This window comes from Mugil cephalus, chromosome 7 (genome assembly GCF_022458985.1).
Source record: "Mugil cephalus isolate CIBA_MC_2020 chromosome 7, CIBA_Mcephalus_1.1, whole genome shotgun sequence".
In the NCBI taxonomy this organism is placed as follows: domain Eukaryota; kingdom Metazoa; phylum Chordata; class Actinopteri; order Mugiliformes; family Mugilidae; genus Mugil; species Mugil cephalus.
The window spans coordinates 16,583,837-16,607,108 of NC_061776.1; the positions used below are offsets into that span (position 1 = coordinate 16,583,837).

General features: G+C 40.6%; 1 protein-coding gene across 1 annotated transcript in view; it reads left to right on the forward strand.

Moving 5' to 3' along the window:
* The first annotated feature begins 8,588 nt into the window (after window positions 1–8,588).
* eif2b3 (eukaryotic translation initiation factor 2B, subunit 3 gamma) overlaps window positions 8,589–23,272 on the forward strand; it is a 29,114-nt gene continuing 14,430 nt past the window's right edge. The window contains exons 1-5 of the mRNA XM_047590647.1: window positions 8,589–8,905; window positions 10,473–10,638; window positions 12,350–12,507; window positions 20,536–20,695; window positions 20,938–21,049. Coding sequence (XP_047446603.1) covers window positions 10,491–10,638; window positions 12,350–12,507; window positions 20,536–20,695; window positions 20,938–21,049 — 578 coding nt within the window. The 5' untranslated portion in view covers window positions 8,589–8,905; window positions 10,473–10,490. The remainder of the gene's footprint in view (window positions 8,906–10,472; window positions 10,639–12,349; window positions 12,508–20,535; window positions 20,696–20,937; window positions 21,050–23,272) is intronic.

Here is a 23,272-nt window from a genome sequence, read left to right on the forward strand (position 1 = left end):
TTTCCATGTATTTTATAGTGCGTGGAGTAACAGTCCTTTGGGGAATTAACAGAGATTTGTAAAATGCTGCAGAGGCACAGCGTGCTGTTTGTTACTGAATGGTTTTACTGTTATTGGGGCAGGGCTACTGCTTTTACACAATGAGCTTGTTTTCAAATTAAAAAGGCCTGCTATTCTAAGGTGTTCTCCTGTTCATACATGCCGTAAATGTATGTGACATCAGTTTCTTCTAGCGTGCTGGAGCATAGTTTTGGAGGAGTGCACGATCACTCATCACTCTGGCAAAGCCGCAGCTTCATAACAACCTCGGCAAACCTCCCAGCCGATGAGGACGTTCAATGAGGTCAGAAGATGCATTAAACATAAGTGAGCAATTCCAGTTATTCCCAAACGTGTATCGCTTCACAGTTAAAGTTAGAGCGCAGTGAATGTGATCAAGAATGGCTACATGAGCTCTGCAGATATGTTTTAATAGCAGATATGAAAGAAAAGTCATGTCTAATGTTTACTCGTAAACCGTGAACCCGATGGGTGCATCTTTGTACTAAAAGATACACATTTAAAAATGTGGAAGAAGATGGATGAACATTGTTGTAGGCATGTAACCAGTTTATCTTGGCATGCTTTGTCTCGGGAATTCAGTGTCCCCTTGTTGTTCTTACAACTTGGCGCCTTCAGTATTGTTTGTGCCAGTGTAATTTTCTTTACCACTGTTTTGTGGCACGTACTCTGAAATATCGCTCTTTTAAGGACATCCTTCTCAACTTGTACATCGTCTTTCATATTTTGCTAAATATATATCATGCGCTAAAACGCCCAACAACAGCAACATTTTGAGATGTTTTAAAAATGTCTTGTTAAAGCTGCTAAGGATTGGAATTAAGGGGTGCGACTAGGTGGCCTTCAAGCTCACATTTGGACTTATATTGGTCTAAAAGCGTTATGAGATTTAAACATAACATTAAAGAAAGCATAATATCCTGACCTACCTGTTTTTCCTCCAACACCCAGACTTTTACAACGTTAACACATGGAGCTACAGAGATGACGCAGACACTGGTGGACAAACACATACGCCTACATAGCCCAGCAGCTGCAATTTTGTAGTGATATACGTTTCATAATATGTTTTTATGCATCTTTTGTTCGCATTAAAAGACTTAATCAGCACAAAATATGAACTTTTCTTTCTTAAATCTTTGTGTATTGCTTCTTTTTTTCCAAAAACCTTTTAGAAGCTCTCGTGAGTGATCTTCTCTCTCTCTTTAATTTCTCCCTCTCACACACACACACACTGACATCACTGACATGCTCACACAGCAGCAGACAAACACCTTAACCTCAAACCTCATGCTAGGTGCAGACAGGACCACACATACCGTCTCTCACACAAAATGTTTGGAATGCTATAAACATTTATTTCAGCTGAAAAGAAGATTATTTTTTGCGTGTGTGCCCGTGTGTATATGCAGGCATGTCTCTCTCTGCATGTGTGTGTGTGTATACGTGCACGCGCGCTGTTTTCGCTGAAAGGGAAGGAAAGTTTTACTACACATGTAGGCCACCAGATAGAAAGAGATCAAACATGACCAAATATTTTGGGCGTGTTGTCCATAAAATGGGACAGGTTTATATAGAAAATGAGCTAAATCCATTGCTGAGTCATTGCTTACCCCTGAAACATTCCAAAGGAAGAGAGAAGCAGCTTACCAAAGAAATTTAGCACCTTTAGCCTTTTTTGGTAATTAAAGAATTAAAGACAAATGGCCAGCATTTGGACTACATGCTTATCTTTACTCTTACAATTTGTATCAGTTTATATGAAATCTGGATTTAGACTGATGTTAAAGCGCACCTTGTAACAATCAGTGCGTTTACATGCAGAGCTTAATCAAGCTATGCTAAAAAATGCGACTTTCTCGCTGCAGTCCTTGTCCCAGTTTACATGCAGCACAAGAAAATCGAATAACTGTTCTCGTCTTCCACACTAGGTGGCGATACGTATCTTTTCAGCGGGTTAATACCACGTTAATACGGCCCGATTTCCGGGTTGACCTATTACGTGATATAATAAATGCAATAAGTGCAATGTTTTCCTGGGAAACTTGAGGACCTGGCATTCATGTGGACATGTGCCACTCACCTAGACCAGGCACCCCCACACTAGCAATGACACTCCTTGATGGCAGCAGCCATCCCTAACAGGATGCAGAAAGACACAGACACACACAAAATGGTTTAAGAGCAACTAAAAACAAACAAACAAACAAAAAACAGCACAAGGTGTTGACCTGGCCTCACTAGATCCCAAACTGGTCAAGTATCTGTGGGATGCACTGGAACAAGCCTGATCCACAGGGGTCACTCCTATGTACCCATAGGACCCAAAGCCCCCCCACTAACAACATCCTTGTACCAGACACCACAGGACACCCTCAGGAGGCCCGTGTCTGTTCTCTGATGAGTCACAACTGTTTCGTACGCACAAAGGAGACCTGCACAAAATTAGGAAGGTGGTCATAATGTTATGCCTGATCAGTGTATACTGTATATTATATGTTTCTGCATTAGGCGTCTTTATCGAATAACATCACTATTACAAAAAATTTTATATTTTATTTCATTTAAACTACTAAAGTGTATCCATAAAGGTTTTTCTCCAAAAAGAAAACAAGAAAAGTGAGCAGAAGTTCCAGCTAATGGAGGGTGAAACTGTGCCATTTCAAATGTCAGCTATAGCTATTGCAAATTGAAGGATTCATTCATTGCACCAGTTCTCGAAGGACTTCAATTTTTACTGCTAAGAGATTCTGAATATTATATTTCTACCAATAGACTGTATATAGAGGCTGTGTGTGTCTGTGTGTGCGGACATGTCCTGTGTGGTTGAGGGACCTCCCAGACAGACTGTTCAAATAAAACGTGGCGTAGGAAAGGCTCACACGTACACAGACACAGACAGCTAGCTCCTGGCGAAATTGTGTGGTCAGTCTCTCCGTCTTTCTTTCTTCCTGTCCATCCTCGATTTCTTCCCTCTTTTATTCCCGCACTTTCCCCATCGGTAGCCGGTATTTATCTTTCTCCGCTAACATTAATATGTCTGTACAACTTGTATTCCTGCAGGGCAATACAAACACTTGTGAGAGGCCTATACAAACTTGATCATAAGTCCGCCCTCACTTCTGCAGCACTGTCTTAGGAAAATATAATTGCTTTGAATGAAAGAAAATACCACTTGATGCTGCTGCAGTTGGTTTCAGGAGTGGCATCGCTCATTCTCTGAACACCTGCAGCCGAAAACTTAACTGTGTGGTCCTCGACTTTAAGACGACCGCAGCTATTTCGAATGGAATTTCCAGTAAAAGAGAATAGTCTCATGTTCAGGCCAAATCAATACGGAGTCATGTACATAAACGGCAGCTGAGGCAGACAAGAGTGGATACCGATGCAGATCAGCCGGGAGACGCAGAAGTGTTAAACAGACCCTCAGTTAGACATAAAGGCAACACATGGGAGAAAAGTGCCAGCGCCCTGCAGCAGGGAGTTGCCCAACTTTTCCCACTCTGGCTCTTCAGAACCCAACCCAGATATTTCCTGGTTCTGACACCGTCTTGGCTCTCAGATCCCTTCTGCATGTGGAGAGAAACAAGAGAAGAATTACTCCAACTGTGTTCAAGTGAGAAAGAATGAATTTCAAGGTCTGGTGACGCAGACTGTTGAACTTTAGGGGGAGAAAAAAAATGCATTTATTTGTGAAAGTCCCTGGAAAACATGTTTTATATCACAGTTGTTTGACATTGAATGTTTTACAGCTGGTTCTGAGACAGATGTGGGACAAATTTGATTTTGGGGTTTACACCAGAAAGACAGTGACTTGTATATTGTGAAACCTTTCATAACAAGAGGATGGTTTAGAATCCGAATCCGAAACAACAAATCAAAATACATTTCCATTAACTACAAGCGTAAATAAGCAAAGCAGTTACTTCTCCGAATGAACGCGTCTTTACCTCAAAACGATGTCCGCACATCGTTTTGGGGTAAGACATCTCTATCCGAGGACCGAGTGTTCATCTCGGACACTGGCAGGGACCAGCATGCCGGGTTTGGTTTCCACGGCAGCGGCGAGGGCCCCACAGTGCACTGGCCCTGGAAATGGCGCAAACACAAACCGCAGTATAAGTGTATGTGTGCGCATGCGAATGTGTGAGACGTGTGCAGTGCCCACCTCTACACTTGGAGGGAGGCTTCACACACGCACGCATACCCACACGTGCTCCCACACACACACACACACACACACACACACACACACACACACACACACACACACACACACACACACACACACACTCACACACGCCTTGGCTCTGCTCTCTCCCTGGGTGGTCTGTGCTGCAAATGTTTATGGTCTAAACCAAGCTAATCCAACTGGCTTGTTTCAGTGAATTTAGAATGATTTACAAGATGCAGCGACAGGGCCAAGGAGGGAGAGGAAATCAGAGGAAGTCTTAGGGCTCCTTTTCAAGTCACTGTGTGATTAGACCTGTACAACTGTCTCTGGGTCTGGTCACATGCCTCTCTCCATCTGGCTGAGTCGCACAACTGTAGCCTTTGATTTTGGGTGTTTATTCATTTTTCCCATTCATCACTCAGATGGATGTGTGTATTTGTTACCAGGTTAGCTTTCCTCAGACAATGAGCAAAATGAATAGGATCAGTGGGGTTTCAGTGTCATGCGATTCCCCTTAACCCCATGCACTCCCTTTTCCGTTCTTTCAATTCTCCCACAAAATAAATTAAAAAAAAGTTTGTATTATTTTGTTTGCCAAGAGGCTGCTTTTGTAATTGTAATGTATGTAACTGCATCCTATTCCTGGAGAGAAGTTGCAAGGTTATGAGACAGAGAAAAGATATGGGAAGAGATTGATTAAGGGACCATCCACAGGACAACAACTCAAGAGATTATGTAACAAAAAAAATAGGCTGTGTAGATGAGCAACGCATACACTGAGAAACTATAAAGGGAGGAAGCGAGGACCTGAGCCATGTTCTAAAATAATATGCCGACATGTAATTTCAAATCCCATGAAAAATGAAGCATATGATTTACTTTTTTACGTGTGAGAACATTTTGTCCCAATCAGTATTACAAGGCCTTGTGTTCTGATCCTCTCTTCCTGATATAGACACATCCCTGTCTACGCTGGGAATGTTTTCTTTCTTTCTTATAAGGAGAAAAAAGTACACCATCCTCCTTGTTAGCCTTTTGTGGAATTCACCAAAAAAAAAAAAAAAAAAGAAAGAAAAACCTTGAAATCTTGTCAAGTGAGCGTTCAATGACACCAGTCCGGTTCTCCTGTTTAGTTATGTGCAATGTCTTGCACACATCAGCTCCCTGTGGTTAACCAGTCAAGCAGTAATTTCTGTGAGTGTCAGTGGTTTGGTTTGACTTTTATTGCAGCTTTGCTTTTTTTTTTTTTTTTTTTTTTTTTTTTTGCCAGATCCCTGTTTTTTATGGAGCGAGAGATGCCACCTGAACACTGACAACACCTTGTAAACCAGGCGGATAAACAGAAAAATGTAGAGGGGTCTTTTGTTGCTTGAACACAGGGAAAGCAGTGATCTGTTAGATGGAACCACTATAATTTACTGTGAGCACATTTATTACACATCTATATTTGACAGTGAATAATTTCAGTGTTGAAAATATTTATCAGAAACAGCTGAAATAATTAAAACTGGCACGTATATTCACATGGCTAGCACGTTTCTGTATTCTGCAACATAATACTATAATACTACTGTATATTATTAAAAAATAAATAAATAAAATGGGTATGTAGACCACTTCTGTTCCTAATGCAGCGTTACAACTTGAAAGTAACAATTTTACTATGAAACTTTGAAGTTGCCCTTTTAAAGTCAAGGCAAATCCATTTACCCTGACTTCATGCAGAGGTAGCTTCCCCCTCATAGCTTGAGGGCTGTGAGTTGCTATGTCCTCCTCCGAAATGTATCTTTACAACCATAAGCCAGGCAAAACAACTAAAGTAACTCAGTAGCTGCTGCCATAACCATTGTCTCTTCACCTTTTTTCCTTGCTTGGACCAAATGTATAGAACCACACCTTTGAAAATACAGGAATAATCTCAGAAAGTTGACAAAAGCTTGTCAGGCCCAGTAGGCTTTCATTTTTTTCTTTCAGTTTTAATAATACTGTATCAATAACTGTACAAACATGTAGAATCATGTAAAATCTAATCATGATACGAATACAAGATACAGCTGATGCATGTCGCACTGCAGTTTAACAATGGATATAAATCAAAACAAAGAGACATAAAACAGTAGTAGCGCACCAAGCTCTAAGAGAAGAAATTAAAGACCAGGTGTTCAGTTTGCGAGAGAAAAAAGATGAGGACATGTGCTCAGTGCATCATCTCCCAGCAGCCTAGGCCCATAGCAGCATAACTATGGCATGCCCTAACAAAAAGGAAAGTCTTCCTCACCTTAAAAGTAGAGCGGGTGCCTGCCTCCTGAACCCGATGTAGGAGGAGAGGGGCCTCGTAGCTGAAGGCTCTACCTCCCATTTTACTCTAGAAACTCTAGGAACCAAAAGTAAGTCTGAAGTTTGAGATCAAAGTGATCTGCTGCGATGATATGGTACTATGAGGTCTTTGAGACGCAATGACGCTAGACCTTCACAGGGCTTGTATGCTTGTAAGGAGGAGGACTTTAAACAATTGTCTGTATTTTATAGGATGCCAATGCAGACAGAGTCAGTAATGAATTACAGTAAATCAGCGTGGAATACAAAAAAGCATGAATTAACTTTTCAGGATCATTCTGATATGATATGTGTTACACTGTGAAAGAAAGCTTTGTTTTGAGTTTAAGAGTAGTAAGTTACAGTAGCTAGTTCATCTTGTTTCATAGATAAGTCCATGTCATCTGCATAGGAATGGAAACATATGCAGTGTTTCCTAATAATATTGCCTAAGGGAAGTTTGAATATTGTGAAAAGTATTGGTCCTAGCACAGAACCCTGTGGAGCCCCGTAACTTACTTTCATTGAGTGGAAGAAGAATTGTTGACATTTTCAAACTGGAATCTGAAAAGTAGGATTCAAACCAATTTAGTGTATTTTTTCAAAAATCTTTTATCTTGACCACACTTTCAAGTTCGTAAACTTCTCATTGCAACACCAACTCCATTGCTTATGCTACTGCATTCTTTCCTATTTTTGTTACTCATTCAGACTCTACTTCATACAAATTTAAGTCTGCGATGCAGTGCGGCTCTCAGACATCCAGCCAAGCAGCGTTGCTATTTGAGCAGTCAGCATTCAAATTGCTTTTTCTTCTGAGATTCTACTCTTTAGTGTTCAGTATTATGACAGGCAGGCAACAACAGACTCTCAAGCTGGTGTGTCTCTTTGTCTTATTTCTCTCTCTCCTACTTCTCCCCGTTCTCTTGCTCGCCTGGTTTCGAGTAAGCAGTAACGAGCAGTCAAGCTCATCTCCTGGCCAGAGCAAACAAAACCAAAGCCACATTCCCCAAGCTCAATTTGCTGTTACGTCTCAGCTCTGTGAATTGGGAGTTTTCAAGCTTGAAGTCTGGAGGAGTAGCTGGGTGGCTTCTGGCTGCTAATCTGCTCACACCAGTTTTGTTGTGCGTGAACCTTGGGCACTGCTTTTACTACAGCCAAAAGGAAAAAAATACAATATATTTATATCTCTCTCTCTTGTATTTGTTTCATAATAATGAATCATCCTCGTAAATATTATCCTCATAGGTCATAGTTTAGCTGGTTAGTATTGGAAATGAATTAAGCGAGGAAACTTTTTAAAGAAATCTTTGAGATGTGACATCTCGTTTTTGAGGGGGTCCAGTATAGAAACATGATACAACACAACATATCAATTGCAGTACAACAGACGCAATCACATACAGCATGCATGAGGCTCTCGACCACCAACTCACCTACACTTCGTACCCGCAAACCCACCGTACCCCCACAAAATTAATAAATATAAATACTACAAAGCATTGTGTTATGATAAATTATCGTAATAATATGTGTCTTGATATTAAGCAATGACAGTCACAATGATATCAGCAATAATTGAAGTTATATGCAATGTAATGATACTGTATCAGTGAAGAAATACATAAAGTTAAAAAGCATCAGCAGCTATACTACCATTATGCCAACATTACACAGTCATTACATTATTCACAGCATGAGGGTCTGTTTTTATCTTTAATTTCTTCCCTGGTCAGTGTATCGAAGTTAGACTCTAACCTCATACCAAAATTTACTAAGATGTGTGAATAATGTTTTAGGGTGGATTTGGTGAGAACAAACAAAAAGAACAAATCAAATGTGTATTTCTCCTAATGCAATTAAAGATTTTGCATTTACATTTTGCTTGTTCCAGTTCTTATGAATTGGAGCGGTATTTTATGAGAATTTTATTTTATTTTTTTTTATCACATAATGAAAATTATCAAAAGCATACGACCTGATACGCTGACCTGCCTCTTCTCCTCTTCTCTCCTCCAGGAACCATGCGTCGGAGGAAGTAGTTTCCCGCACGGCTGTATTTCAGCGAGGCACCCAGGTGTCATCATTCAATGCTAGCTGTTAGCCTGTTTAAAGCCGCGGCCGTCAGAAGAATTCAGAGACTAATTTAATTTGTGTCACTGTGACTCCTCTCATTGATTGCCTGGTCTGCCGAGGACGTGTCCGGTTGGTTGTCAGCGGTCTCTGAAGACAAGTTATCTTTGGCTCCTCTGTGCTAATCGTTAGCCAAGTGCTAACAACAGTGACAGCAACTAACTTACATGCGTCCACCGCCGCTGTCATTTCAAGGCAGCCGATCAACAGGGACTCTGACGGGTATGTTAACGTTCAGTATTCAGTATTCAGTATTTCAGCTGCTTTAGACTAACTAGAGCACCATTTTAAAGATATGATGTGAATTCCGTCAGCGGCGTATGTGACCATTTGCCAGTTTGTTCAGTAAAGGTGATGCTGCTTGTGTTGATGACATAACAGACTTTGACATTTTCAAGAAATTAACGTCATATGTCAGTTAACGGCATCGTTATATGTGTCAAATATGCAAAAAGTGACCTTGCTCGATCCACGTGATTATTTGAGTCCGCGCGTCTCTTCTTAATATACCCAGCTGGAAAGTACAAAATCATGTCTGCAACATTTGCACGTGCAGACGGTATGATGTAGTATTTATGAATGAAGCCTGGGCAGGTTTGAAGTTGTCCATATGAAGAGTGAGAAACTGGAAGAACAAAAAAAGAATCAGATTCAGGTTTATTTGTCATGTGCAGGAACATGTTGTTAACAGTGCAAGGAAATGCTGTGGATGAGAGAACTGATCAGCTCGCCCATTGATAGTGAGAGCAGAGTAATACAAAATACTGATAATAAAGAACAGTATAGTGCTAAAGTTTAAAGCAAAAAGTACGCAAATGACAGAATTTACAGCATAAACTTAAAATAGAAGAAAGGTGACAGATGGAAGTGGCAGTTATGTTGCACATTGTGCTGCAGCGGCAGACAGGGTGTATGTGTGTTGTGGGTCTGATGGCCTGACATATGGTAGGAACTCCTGTACCGACTTTCAGACAGTAACATGGAGATCAGGCTGCACACGGGGTGGCTGTGGTTCCTGATTATGCTCTGTGCCTGCCGTAGACACCTTCATTTCCAATAAATGTCTTGAATGGATGGTAGAGTGTTTCCAGTGATGTAATGTGCCGTTTCCAACATCCTCTGTTTGTGTGGATGTTAGGGTTCTCATTTTAAGTAAGAAAAACAGTTTGTATGAGTTGAGGTTTGTATAATAACTGCAAAAATCAAAGTAATCCATAAAGATATTATGCCTAGTCATTCAGAATATGTAATATATAGTATACCAAAGCCTGTATTATTTATTCAGTTTTGTGTTTATTACAGTAGTAGTAGTAGTAAACTGCACACACATCTAGTCATTTAGCATCATTGATGAATCTTTTTATGCAGTTATGTTAGTGTTCTTTATCATTTCCTTTTCTGTAAGTTGTCAAAAAAATGTGGAAATGTCTTCAAACATCTGATTGCGAGACATAAACAAAAACGGCACATGCTCGCATTTTAGAAGAAGAAAATATTATCAAAGCACTCAGTAAAATAAATCCACTTTAACATAGCCTACTGACTAATGACTCCAATTGCACGTAGAGACCATGTGTATGTATAAAATACTTATTGCCCAACATTTAGGAGCGATGAGCATGAATTTATTACCAGATCATCCTATTTTATTTTTTATTAAGTCAAAAGAAGATTTTTCACCACTGAAAGAGTCACTTTTTCTGTCTATTTTCCATGTGCTCTCCCACAAGTATTTTCTATCAATATAACTTTTTTGTCTGCCTTCCTTTGTTCGCTCCTTCTCCCTCAGTGATCCCCAGCAGATATCATGGAGCTACAGGCGGTGTTGATGGCGGCTGGCGGGGGTTCACGTATGACTGATCTTACATACAGTACCCCCAAACCAATGCTGCCTGTCGGCAACAAGCCGCTTATGTGGTATCCCCTCAACCTGCTGGAGAGGGTGGGCTTTGAAGGTGAGAGTTTTCATTACACTGATAATGTTGCTTTAGCAGGACCCCCAACTACAACTGCTACACATGCCACAACTAATGCAACAACTATTACTGAATAGTATGAGTACTCTTTTTCATGTAGCTAATATGTTTATGAGTTATGTAAAAGTCAAATTTAAAAATGACAGTACACTACTTTATTTATGCTGCCTGATCATAACAATTCACAGGGCTATTTATGCAAGTCCATTCAAAGCTTGATTGACATCTCACACATTTTCTCTTTATTTTGTCGTAATAATAAATTCAAAAATAATTAAATGTGCAACAGTTATAGAGAAAATGTTTTGCAAGCCAGGTCTAAGATTTCCTCCTCAGACCTTAAAACTAATTGAATTTGATGTTAGTGGCTGCATGGTGAGGTGTGTGTGCCTCCTGCCCATACAGCAGACACTGCTGGTTTCCAAATGAAATGTACGGAGAAAAAAATGCAGCCAGTAAGTTTATGTGACCCACTTGGAAAGTCTGGAACAAAATGTGGAAAAAGCACTTTTTAAGAAGAACGATTCACCTCCCACTTAAACTCAAAGACTCGGCTTAAACAGCTTATCATTTTATACTGCAGTGTATAAATCTGAGATACAGATGTATATTGTTACATTTGATGCCTTTGCTTTCATATAATGATACGGGCGAGTATTTTCATTGGAGTAAAAATGTAAGATAACCTTGTCTACTGTAACAACAAAATAAGAAGAATGTATTTCTGACATCACTGGTTCATCATTGTTATAACCATAGCTCTTACTACGATCATATTTTCTGTTTTGATGGATAAAGTGCAAAACTGAATGTTACAGTTTGGTAACATTTAACCTACTCAAGGGGCTGTTGACAAACCAAACTAGCTCCTGCTTTTATGCTGAAAGAATAAATTTGAATGTTTTTACCACAAGTGCAAAAAATGTATAAAATAAAAAGAATCTGTTTTTCAAGTTTCATTTCTTTTCTTTTTTTAAAGTTCATGACTTAAAATTATATTGTACTCAAGCTCAGCGATTGTTTTGCTGTTAAGTTCTACAAAAAGATGCGTGTAGAAATTTTCCCCTAGCAACACTGTTATGCTCATTTTGCTGCATAAAACGTATTGAATTTAATTTGGACTGTTTCCTTCCAGTCAAACTTTCACCAGCTTGTCAGCACATTATCAGACGTTGTCAGGTGTGCATTTCCTGTCTCGATTTACAGTCCAGATTTCTGACTCTTGTGCTGCAGCATGCAGCGGGGTCCATAAATCCCGGGCTTATAAAGGGACGTTCTGGCCAGTAAACTGGACTGCTCATTATAAAAGCCTGTTGTTCCTCACTCGTCTAAATAAAACTTGCCTTCTATACATAATCATCTTGTGTGGCCAGCAGTTTACAGTGCGCAGCCTGCTAGCCAAAGCTGCGCAATTACATTTTACTAGGCTGACACAGCTAGAGTGAACAAATGCCCAGTAGAAAACCATTTTATGCAGACAAGGCTAATTAAACCAGACGGACTCTGCAATGTTTTAGATTCATCAAGTGGTTCAGTAATGTTACTAGAAACCTTATAATAAGCAGAGCAGCGGTCCTAGCTTGATTTGAAGTTCACAGTGTATTACTGTCAAGTAGGCATGTCCTGTGGTTAGTCTGGAGGACTTTGATCCACCTGATGGATACTTGTGCTTTGTGAACCGTGTTTGCAGAGGTGATAGTGATCACCACCAAAGAAGTCCAAAAGATGATGAGCACAGATCCCAAGATGAAGCTGGACGTGAAGATGAAGCTGGACGTGGTTTGTATCCAGGAAGATGGAGACATGGGCACCGCTGACGCTCTCAGGCACATCCAGCAGAAGATCAAGGTGTGTGTGTGTGTTTCTGTTCACGTCGTTCAAAGCCCTGAAGTATTCCAGCGTTAATGATGTTTGAACATGGCTTCACTGTGTGGTCTCCAAATGCTTGATACACCCACTGATACCAGCTAGCACTCTTTAAGCCGGTGTTTTTGTAAAAGGCGGTTTTTGCCATCATGACCGCTCTGAAATAAATCGCAGTAAGGCTGGAGGTAGAGTAGACAAATGACAAAGATTGCGGGGGGAACCTTAGGTGGGTGTATGAACTGCAGGGTGACCATTGATCCATGACTTTTCCTCCTCCGGATGGCCAAGGCTGCCGAAGTGCCTCATTTCATCTTTTTAAAACACACACAAACATTCAAACACACACACACATGCACACATGCTGTCCTGGTATCCATGACCCCCAACTCCAATTTCCAGACCCCCCTCTGTATCCTGCCTGCTGATCCCTCCATCCCTCCCTTCATCCGATTCACTCTAAACAGATGAGGTCACGGCTAAGACACAAAACTCCGTGTGCTGCCAGTTTACCCGGTGCACCATTTATTCTGGTGCAGAAGTCATGCACATCTGTGCAACATTTGTGTTTGGGTATGTTAGGGTATATGATGTCCCTCTGTATACGCCATGGTTCCGACCGGCCTCCTGTGACCATGAAGACATGTTTGTATAAGGTTGTGTGTAGTTTGGAACCGATGATGTATTTCAAAAGCAATTGTTCTTGTTTATTTTTTGACCGTCAAGGATTTTTAATGCATTTTGCACATTATATATAATTTTAATAGTCACTATATATTTTTTTTCTGCGTTTCTGAATGAATTTAACGTTTTCAACAAACTGCGATTAAGACATGAATTAGCTGCAGCTGAGAAGTTAATAAATCCAAACTTGCCAAATCTTTTAAGGAGGCGATCGCAATTCAAAAACTATATAAATGTGTTTCTATTTGCGATATAACTGGTAAACAAGGTTAGTTATGTCCACTTTCTGACTGAGACGGTCGTTGTAGATGCAGTTGTTGGAAATGCACTGCCAGTCAAAAGTTTGGACACAACTTCTCATTGAACGTATTGATGATGAGACGACAACGTACATTTTGCCATCCAATATTAACTCATGCATCCAAAATTGGTTTCGTCATCATTAAAGACAGAATCAATTTTCGTATTTTCTTTAATTTTTTTTTTTATCATGTGTGGATCCTAAGAGTAAAAATTGAATCATATTCCAACCAATGATATGTTACCACAGAACCATTTGGGATGTCTTATTTTTTTAAAGGGAAGGCACTTTGTGTTTTGATGAATCATCTACCACAGGGCAACTTCGAACAATTATATTAACAATTCATATGACGCCACAAGCGAGTGCCAAAGAGGAGCACGTCTAGCCAAAGTCTGAGGATCGCGGAAAGCTAGCAAGCAGTGTGCCGCCATCTACGTAGCGTGTCAGGATTTTTCATAAAAATGTGCGTGACAAAGGAACCCCTTAGAAGTGGTCATCTTCATATATTAAACACATCCTTAGCTCCTCACGGGACACTTATTGGTCCGCACCCCAGTGGGTCGTTCAAAAGTGCATGCTTGAAGCCTGGCAAGATGGAGTGTTACGTGTTGTGTGATCTTGCGATTTTTACAAATCTCGCAGAAATCCGACCGCCTCAGACGGCCTCTGTTCAGAAATGTCTGAAATGCATTTCTAGATACCTCCTCTATTTAGAGTGCACCACATCAAACATCCATTTGTCCCACCACTATGACTCATTACATTCTCCAGAACAAGATTAATCAAACCTTCTTTTGATTTTTCAGAGACTTAAACTTTATATTTGTTTGGACAAGTTTAATGTTTTTCCTTTGACGTTTGAATGGGTCTGTAAATTCCTGTTATTCTCTTTGCTAAAGATTTCTTTAATAAATGCTCGGTATCACCACATTTGCGCATATTGGCACACTTTAAACAGGACTAGCTCCAGCATGCTCCCATTGAGAATCGTTGAGTTCCTAATCCTTTGAGCAGCCAGCGAGATTAGAGGCATCGAGTTACACACATTCACACACTGCAGGGTGATGAGTGAGGGACCGTAACCATGGCCTGCCAAATCCCAGCACGGAGATCGCTCAATCTCTCAGACTGATGCATGAGCACAGTATAGACATACACTTACTCATGTCATTACACAAACACCCTCCCATGTGGGGATTTGGTGTAACCTATCAAACAAAATACTTACAGGATTCAGTGTACTCTCTGGATGAGCAGAGCAGGTCATTGGTCCTTATTACTGAAAAGAGAGATTACAGGCAGCATATTTTATTTTGTTCACTCTTCAAACACCGATGTTACACAAAAGTGGACGGATACGCTGATGAATGCTTAGGTCTTTCACAACGAGCCAAACTAGTGAAAGGAGTACTTTGCATTCACCTCTCGCTTTGTATGCTTAAAGCCTCTTTGACATTTTCATGAGGCTTAATCACCTGGTAGGATGAGTGTATGTGGGCTAAGATAACTATATATACTGTACATCGGGGCTGCTGATTCAGAGGTCCGCCTTTAGTATACATGTGTTTGTCAGCTCGTAAGACTCGAGACAAAAGGTGAGGACGGAGATGAGCAAGGGACGGGGCTGAGGCTTTTCACGAAAGAGACACGGCAAACGTACTTAGCTGAGATTAGACGTCTATTATTTCTTTCCCGGATTTAACAGTCAGACTTCATTTTATTCCGGCGGCAGTATAAAAGTTATTCAGTGCTTTGCCATGAATGCAAAAATGACTGCCTGTATCCGGCAGCACAGTCATACATTCTAAATAAATAGTTAATGGTCTGAACGTGAAGATAGGGAAAGAAGTTGCTGATTAGAAATGTTCAGATGGTATCTGATATTAGCTAAACACCAAAGTGGAGGAAATATAAGAATTGTGTCTTGATTGCCCAGTTGTAATTCATACGTGAACGTCGGCCAAAAACGGTTATCGAATTTCCAAGCAAAAATGGTCCAGTAGCCGTGCGCAATACGAGGCAAATCTGCAGTGGATGAAAATAGTTCAAAATTGTGATTACACTAGGACAAGAAATAGTGACCTGCGCCCACGTTTTCTCTGTGATAACTAACCTGCGACGCCGGCACGCCATCTGATTATCTAAATTGTGTTATGGTCCCAGGACTCCGTCTAATTGGTCAAGTCCATCAAATTGGTTCAAAAAACATGGGTGGTCTTCGTGTTGCTTTTAAAATGAAAATACAGTCGCTTTTCAGTTGTGACGATAAGCTTTTCTTCTCAGTTGCTTTTCTTTGCCCGTCACAAATTTTTTTTTAAAAAAATTGTGTAAATGATAGCGTAAGGGTCAGGTTAAAAAGAGAACAGACAAAAAAACAGAAACGCAAAAGCTTCAAAAATCACCATGCATTTTTTTTCTTTTTATTCAGAATATGCAGACAATACAAGATTCCCAAATGCTACCAAACAAATTCCTCGCACAACACAATACAGAGATGAAAACCTGACGAAGCGAACAACAACAGAAAAAAAATGAATGACACATTCAAAAAGGAGTAGGATGAAGCGCATGCAAACAAAGCTTCCTTAAAGTGGGCCAAGATTGTGTAAGCAGCGGTTTCTGACTGAAGTTAGCCACCACTAAGTATGTTGATCTGTAATTTTTTTTGTTTTTTTTTTTGGTGTGTCTGTGCGTGTGTCTACATCAGTGTGTGTGGTCCTGACCTGTCCAGTGATCTTGGCTGTTGAAAGGCCAGAGTGTCTCTGTCTCTCCAGCTGACTTCACTCTGCTGTCGCCTCTGAGTGTGTGCTTGCGTGCGTGTGCGCGCACTCTGCAAGCAAGTTTTTTTTTTTTTTTTTGTCCATCTACGTGTGTGACTGTTTGTGTGTGCGTGCGCGTCCGTGCACGCATACTTTTGTGCTCTGTTTCTGAACATGTGTGCGAGCTTGTCAGTGTGTGATAGGCAGAGAAGAGGGTTGAAAGATCTCGGTGTCTCGGTGTCAGTAGATCTCCTGCAGACACCTCCAGCTTTGTCGTGGCAGCTTCCTGTCGCCAGGTCCAGACCAGGTTACGATGGGAGTTAAATCTAGGTCAACTGCATGACCCTTGATCCCACTCATGGCCCCACCTCCACCACCACCACCACCACCACCACAACATGCACACAACTGTGCTCACCTTAACATTATCTGCAATTCCTACAGTTAGCAACTTCAAGTGATTTCTTCAATCCTTTGTTGCATTTCAGTGTGTTAATATTCATTATTAAATTTTTGAGCAGGCTTAAACCAAGTCAGTTCAAAAAGCAGTTTGAAGAAGGCTTTCCATTTACCACTCATATTTCCCACCCAACAAATTCTTAGAAACAGATTTTAAAAACATACTTGTCTTTACTTGATTTGTTGTGTTTGTTTGGTCAAAGACAGTGCGTATCAATCAACAGTGGCTAAACGTACATGTATAAAAAAAATGTAAATACGCCCATGTTGGCAGAGTTGCTAGTTTTCAGCTGCAGTCCCGGGGACAGATGTTAAAGCCAGGTAAAAGAATAAAACGATAAAATAATAAAATAAAATATAAAATATATAAAATAAATAAACTAACAAGGTAAAATATAGCAGAATATAATGGTCAAGATGCACAGTGTGTAGGATAGAAAATAGAGTGAGAGTAAAGAAGTGCTGGAAAGATACAAATGCCAGGAGAGGAAAAAGAGAAAAAAAATATAGGGGCTGTTCAGGTACATTACAGTTCAAGCGATACAAAGTACAGGTGGACAAGCAGGCAGACACTCAGTGAAAATATCACTTACACACACACACACACACACACACACACACACACACTATACAGAACATATTAACTTGTGTATGACTTGTTTTCAGTACCTGCTGTTAGTTCCTTCTGCAGCAAGAGCAGGAATTAAACTTCGCTGGTAACTTCTGTTCAGTTGTCTACAGCGTGATTTTAGACCTAAGTTCTGAGAGATGTTGGTGGTTTTCCTCTCATGAACATGCAACATTTCTATTGCGTTAAGGTCAGGACTTTGACATGGCCGTTCCAAACATTAATTTTGTTTATCGTTTTCCAGAACGACTTGTGCACTTGGGGTCGTTGTCTCTCTACATGACTCAGTTTCTCTTAAGGTTCAGCTTTGGTGTAATTCAGTATTTATTGGACCATCAGTCGCTGCGTTTCCATTACCCCTAGAAATGCACAAAACCTAAATATAGCAATAAAAAACTATCAATGGAAACGACTACAATTCGAAAAACAATTCGAAAAAAAGTGCACTAGAATTTCAGAACTTTCAGAAGTATCGCTTTTATTTTGCGTAAAACTTGGGTCGAAATGCCCAGATGCAGCCCAGTAGTTTTCTGGCTTGTCCACGTGATGTTTAGCAAGCTGCAAGCTGGTTAGAAATTCTGGTTTTGGAGATCAGTGGCCTTGTCGTTGCCACTCTGACATATACACCAACAACACACGAGTCTCATCACATTGATTGGAAACACTTCTGAACAGATGGACTCTGATTTGGTCTTGAAATGAACTTACTTTTGCACCTCTCTGATATGTAATATTGACTAATTTTCCTGAATAATCAAATGGCAAGGTTTATTATTATTTTTGTTTAATTTGTTCATTGTGTTTTTTTATCCATTGTACTTGGGCTCGACCTCGGCATTAGCAGCGAAAAGTTGGTCTGGGGTCTCTCCATGGGAAATGATTATGCCCCAGACCAATCACGATATTTGGCCAAGCTGTTAGCAGTGTTGGACAGAGGAGTCTTACACAGCATCTTAGCGCCGTGGAGTTGAATTTATTTACAACACAATGATTGGTTGCATCTTTTGGTTTGCATTGCTTGACACATGCCCCATAATAAAATCCAGCTGTCACGTTACCAGGCATGTACACTGATAAGAATTGAGTCTGGTTATACCAGGCTTTATGTAAAAAATATAAATTACCATTGAACTGGTTGCTTCAAACCAGAATAGACCACATATTTAGGAGGAAAATCAAGAAAAAGAGGCTTGACACAGCGTCATAGATGACAAGGCAGAAACCATTCATATTTCAAGGAGTTAAATGACAGGGAATAAATTTACAGAACGATGGACACTTTTTTAGACATTATACGCTATATTAGACCAAATTCAGCCTAAGAGAATGATTTTAGAAAGTGGTGAAGAATTCCACCAGGTTGCGCTCAGGTTACAGTGAAACATGCAGGTGGGTGCGACCTTCCTTTCTTTTAAGTGGTGTAGGCGAACTTGCATTTTTCTGAAACTTTGAGCTTTGAGCCTTCGACAGTAGTTGTAGATTCGTCACCCGTACTTTTAATCCTGCTCCCATCCCTCTCACTGTTGCTTCTCCTTCGCAGACAGAGTAAAGACGTCTCTGTCATTAAGGCTGCTGCTGCTAATGGTGGGATTAGCTGCTACGCTGACAGCCTTCAACACAGGACAGGCCGTTTGGATACCGCACACAGACACACTAATGTGGGCGACAACCGCATGTCCAGCCGAAGTGACTGATGGAGATTTTGCTCTCGGTTTTGTTGACGGTAGAGGAAGTGGTGTGTCTGTAGAAAACAACCCCTTGATTGATTTGATTTCAAATCAAACACCAAGATGCTTGTTTTCCTCTCGATGCGAGAGCAGTGCTGTGCGGGGCTCAGGCTCTGCCGGCCTTGCTCTTTGTTCTGTGTAGAAGAGGAGGGTAGGAAGTTATGTGAAATTTCGTCAGTTTCTGCCGGGAGCATGTTGCGATGAAAGGACATACGAGCCGGGCTTAGATGTAAACAGCGTTCATTCATTTTTAGCACTTACCTTTTTCAGAGATATGATCGCTCATGCGAGCTGCAATGTACACACATCAGATGTATCATTTGTCAAGTGCTTGAATGGTGCTTTAAACAATAAATGGAAAAACACGACCGTGGTGCCAAGGAGTTAAACGTGATGTATGTTTCTTGGGCACCTCCCTGCTGCAGGTTGATACAACATTTACAGATCCTGATAACACCAAGTCTAAAACTTTGAAATAATGTATATGCTCGCTAAACCACACAATTGTACCAATCAAATATGAGAAGAATTTCCAGTTTCCACCACATTTTGTCGAAATTATAAGGGAAAGAAATCTAAATTGTGACATATTGTAAATAGTCATTGTTGCAGCAGAAAGGCAGATCTCTGTTGTACCGATAAGGCATAACATTATGACCAAGTTCCTAATATTGTGTTGGTCTCCTACTTTGGGTCCTATGGTTCCAGGGGAGGGGCTTCTATGCCATGGTTCACCCCACAGATCTAGGTACAGAGGCCAGGTCAACACCTTGTGCTGTTTTTTTAAGTTGTTCCTAAACCATTTTCCAAGATGATGTGTTATTTTCTTCTCCTGTTAGTGGTTTTAATGTTGCGGCTGATCTGTGTATGTCGCTTAAAGGTGACCGCTTACTTTAGAGCGGCAGAATTGGGACAGTTCAGGAGAAACTGACATTCTTGTCCAAAAGCAATGCCGCAAATCAGCATTTCTTTCTTTCCGAGTTCAAGTCGCGTTAACACCTCGACAATAAAGCCTAGAGACGTATGTGTTTTTTTTTTTTTCCTCTCTCACTCTTTTTGTGTTTACGTCTGTCTCAGAATCCTCCTCAGTGAGACTCTTTCTGTCGTGTTGGAAAGATCCGCAAACCTCATGGCGTGACGTGTTGATGGGGAGAAAATAAGACACACGTTTATATATAGCTTGCGTAAGCTTCATGGCTCTTTAAAGAGAGCATTGCATGCATTTCAATGCCATTGTGTTGCTTTCTGTGTGTGAGTGGGCGACTTCGGGAATGTCTTTAAAATGACAGGGGGTGAGGACATCCAAATTAGAGCACAAGTCAGAAAGTGCTAAACTTAGTGAGGCAACCAGTATCATCAAGCCACATCAGAGCCGTGCAGATATTGCACGATGAAAGAAATAGACAAGCTTGAATACTTCATTGTGTCTCTGTCTCCAACCTTTCTCTTCAGACGGACATCCTGGTGGTGAGCTGTGACCTGATAACGGACGTGGCGCTTCACGAGGTGGTCGATCTGTTCAGGGCCCACAATGCAACGCTGGCCATGCTAATGAGCAAAAGCCACGAATTCACAGAGACGGTCCCAGGACAGAAGGGCAAGAAAAAGACGGGTAAGAGGAAAATAAATCAGTGTAGATATAGAAGAAGACGAGACTATTGTGCGATATGATTCCTGCGCACGTAATATGTTACAAATGCTCTTACAGTGCATTTTTAAAATGTTTTTGTGCAGCCATAAATGACAAATACAGTGTAATACCTTTGAATAACTGTAGAAAATGATCACACATTGTTAGATTTTGTGACGTTTATGTTAATATTTATTTCATTATTTTGTGTTTTTCTTTTCCAGCTGAGCAGAGGGACTTTGTTGGTGTTGATCAGTCAGGGAAGAGGCTGCTCTTCATGGCCAATGAGGCAGATCTGGAGGACGGGTTGTCGGTTAGGAAGTCCATCATGAGGAAGTAAGTCTAAAAAAATATATATATATTAACTACAAATGTTACACTTTTACTCATTTTTGAATTGTTTTAGTCCATGGCTGATCCACCTGTTGTTTTTCTGCGTGTGGCTCAGTCTGCGTACCGAGCTTTGGCTCCATCTGCAAGAATAATATGCTTCCACCTGATTGAAATTATTCTGATTAGAGCTTTTTTTGGCATGTGGTTGTTGTTCACTGTGGAGCAATGAATTTGGCAGAAGTATAACAGAACATTTTTTTTTTCCCCCGTCTTTATTGACTAAATATATCCAGTAGAAATAGAAGAAGATCACCAAGAGAGATCAAAACTGACCCACATTGCCCCGGCAAATGATGTTTATCCCATGTGGGCCAACCCGCCACAGAAAGAATGTGTTTATTCTAACCAGTGGTGAGAAATAATAGTATCAAGTGTTTATGCAGTTATTAGGTGCTGATATTTACTCCTCCTTTATTCCTTCCTATCGGGCTAGTCGCTATTGTAATACTATTAATAATACTAACACAAGCACATGTTTATCCAGTGGTAAATACCTGTGTATTGTGTCTGTGGTGTAACAGATATAGGTTTCTCTGTGTGTTTTATAGTGAAGATTCTTCTGTGGGTGTGTGGGATTTTTTTTTTTTTTTTTTTAGTTACAGGAAGAGTATTCTAGGTAGGTTTTCGTCCTAAAATGCATGTATGTGTGAGAGCGGGTGTTTTGGGAGCTCGTAAATACTTCATGGAGCCAAAGCCACTGTAAATTCTGGCCAATAAGAGGGGGGCCGGAGCAGCTGCTCCCATGCTTGCCTGCACAGGGAAGTCTCAAGCCACACACACACACACAGTTAGACACACATATATGTGTATATATATATATACACACACACACTTTTTTTCCACACACAGACAAATGCTTATATGAACACACACAGTGACACATAACACAGCCTCGAGGCGGACACTGATGGAGAGAAAGCAGTCGCACGTTGTCACTGTGTTATGGAAACACATTGAGCCCGCGGCTAAACATTTACAGCGTGGATATTAAGACGTACAACTGTTAAATCACCTCCGATCATTTATACGCTCGCGTGTCACACAACCGCACAAAACAGATATAAAACGTTCTCAACATACGGCCTTTATTTCCTAAGGTAGTAACAGGAGAAATCCCTGAGTTATGGATTTCTATAACCCACCAGTAGGTAGTTTAACAGGATCGGACTGTTTTGAACATCAGTTCAGTCCATCCAGGGAAAAATCTTACTCCCAATAGCGATGCATTGTTCGCATACCGAGCCTCATTTGTGAAACATTTTCTCACATTTATATTAACATGAACCCTTGTTCCTGTTTTTTTTTCTCTCTGCTATATTTTCTCTTCATTCATTATTTCCGCCACCTCCCCTCCATGTTCTGTGCAACCCTCCACTCAACCCTTTATTCTTCCATACTTCCATCCTTGTTCAACCTCAACTCCTCCGTTGGTTTTTTCCCTCTTCCCTCCTCTATGGTTTCCACATGGTTGAGGTGTGTTGGCTCAAAACATTCTGCACATGTGCCATAATTTAACCTGGAAATCGCTTAAACGGTGTGAAAGGACTCCAGCAGAGCTTCCCCTCCTGCGTTCGCGGCCCCACCTGTCGGAATCTCCTGGACGGAGGCCTGGAGAAATTGTTGACCTGGTATTAATATGCGGATTTGAAACGTGAATTATTCATGTGGCAGGAAAGATCCAAGCAAAAGCGCTGAGGTTTTCCATATACTTTACTGTCTTGGTTTTTTTTAAGATGGAATCATAACAATGACGGATTGCAGGCCAGCTGAGGAAGCTTAGATCAGATTTTTGAGAAGTATATATTTACTGCAGTGACCTTTAAGATATTGGACCAAAGTTAGTTGCATCTGTTAGCAATGATGGCGCTAGACAGCAGGGCTTAAACCCAATCAACACAAGTGTATCAGTGTAACTTCCAAAGACCAAATAACTTCCCTCGCTAAGTACAATGAAAGGTCACTATACATGGATGCAACAACTAATTTCAAATACTTTTACTCCTTAAGGTGAGCTAGTGCTGCGCTCTGTGTTCCATACCGTGCACGAAAGGTAACAATAAACTCTTTAGGCCTACAAAGACAGGAGACATAAAGTTAAAAATTTAGTATCCGTATCCTTTAGGATTTTGCTTATATTCCAGTTCCTTTTTATGGACTTGTTTTTAT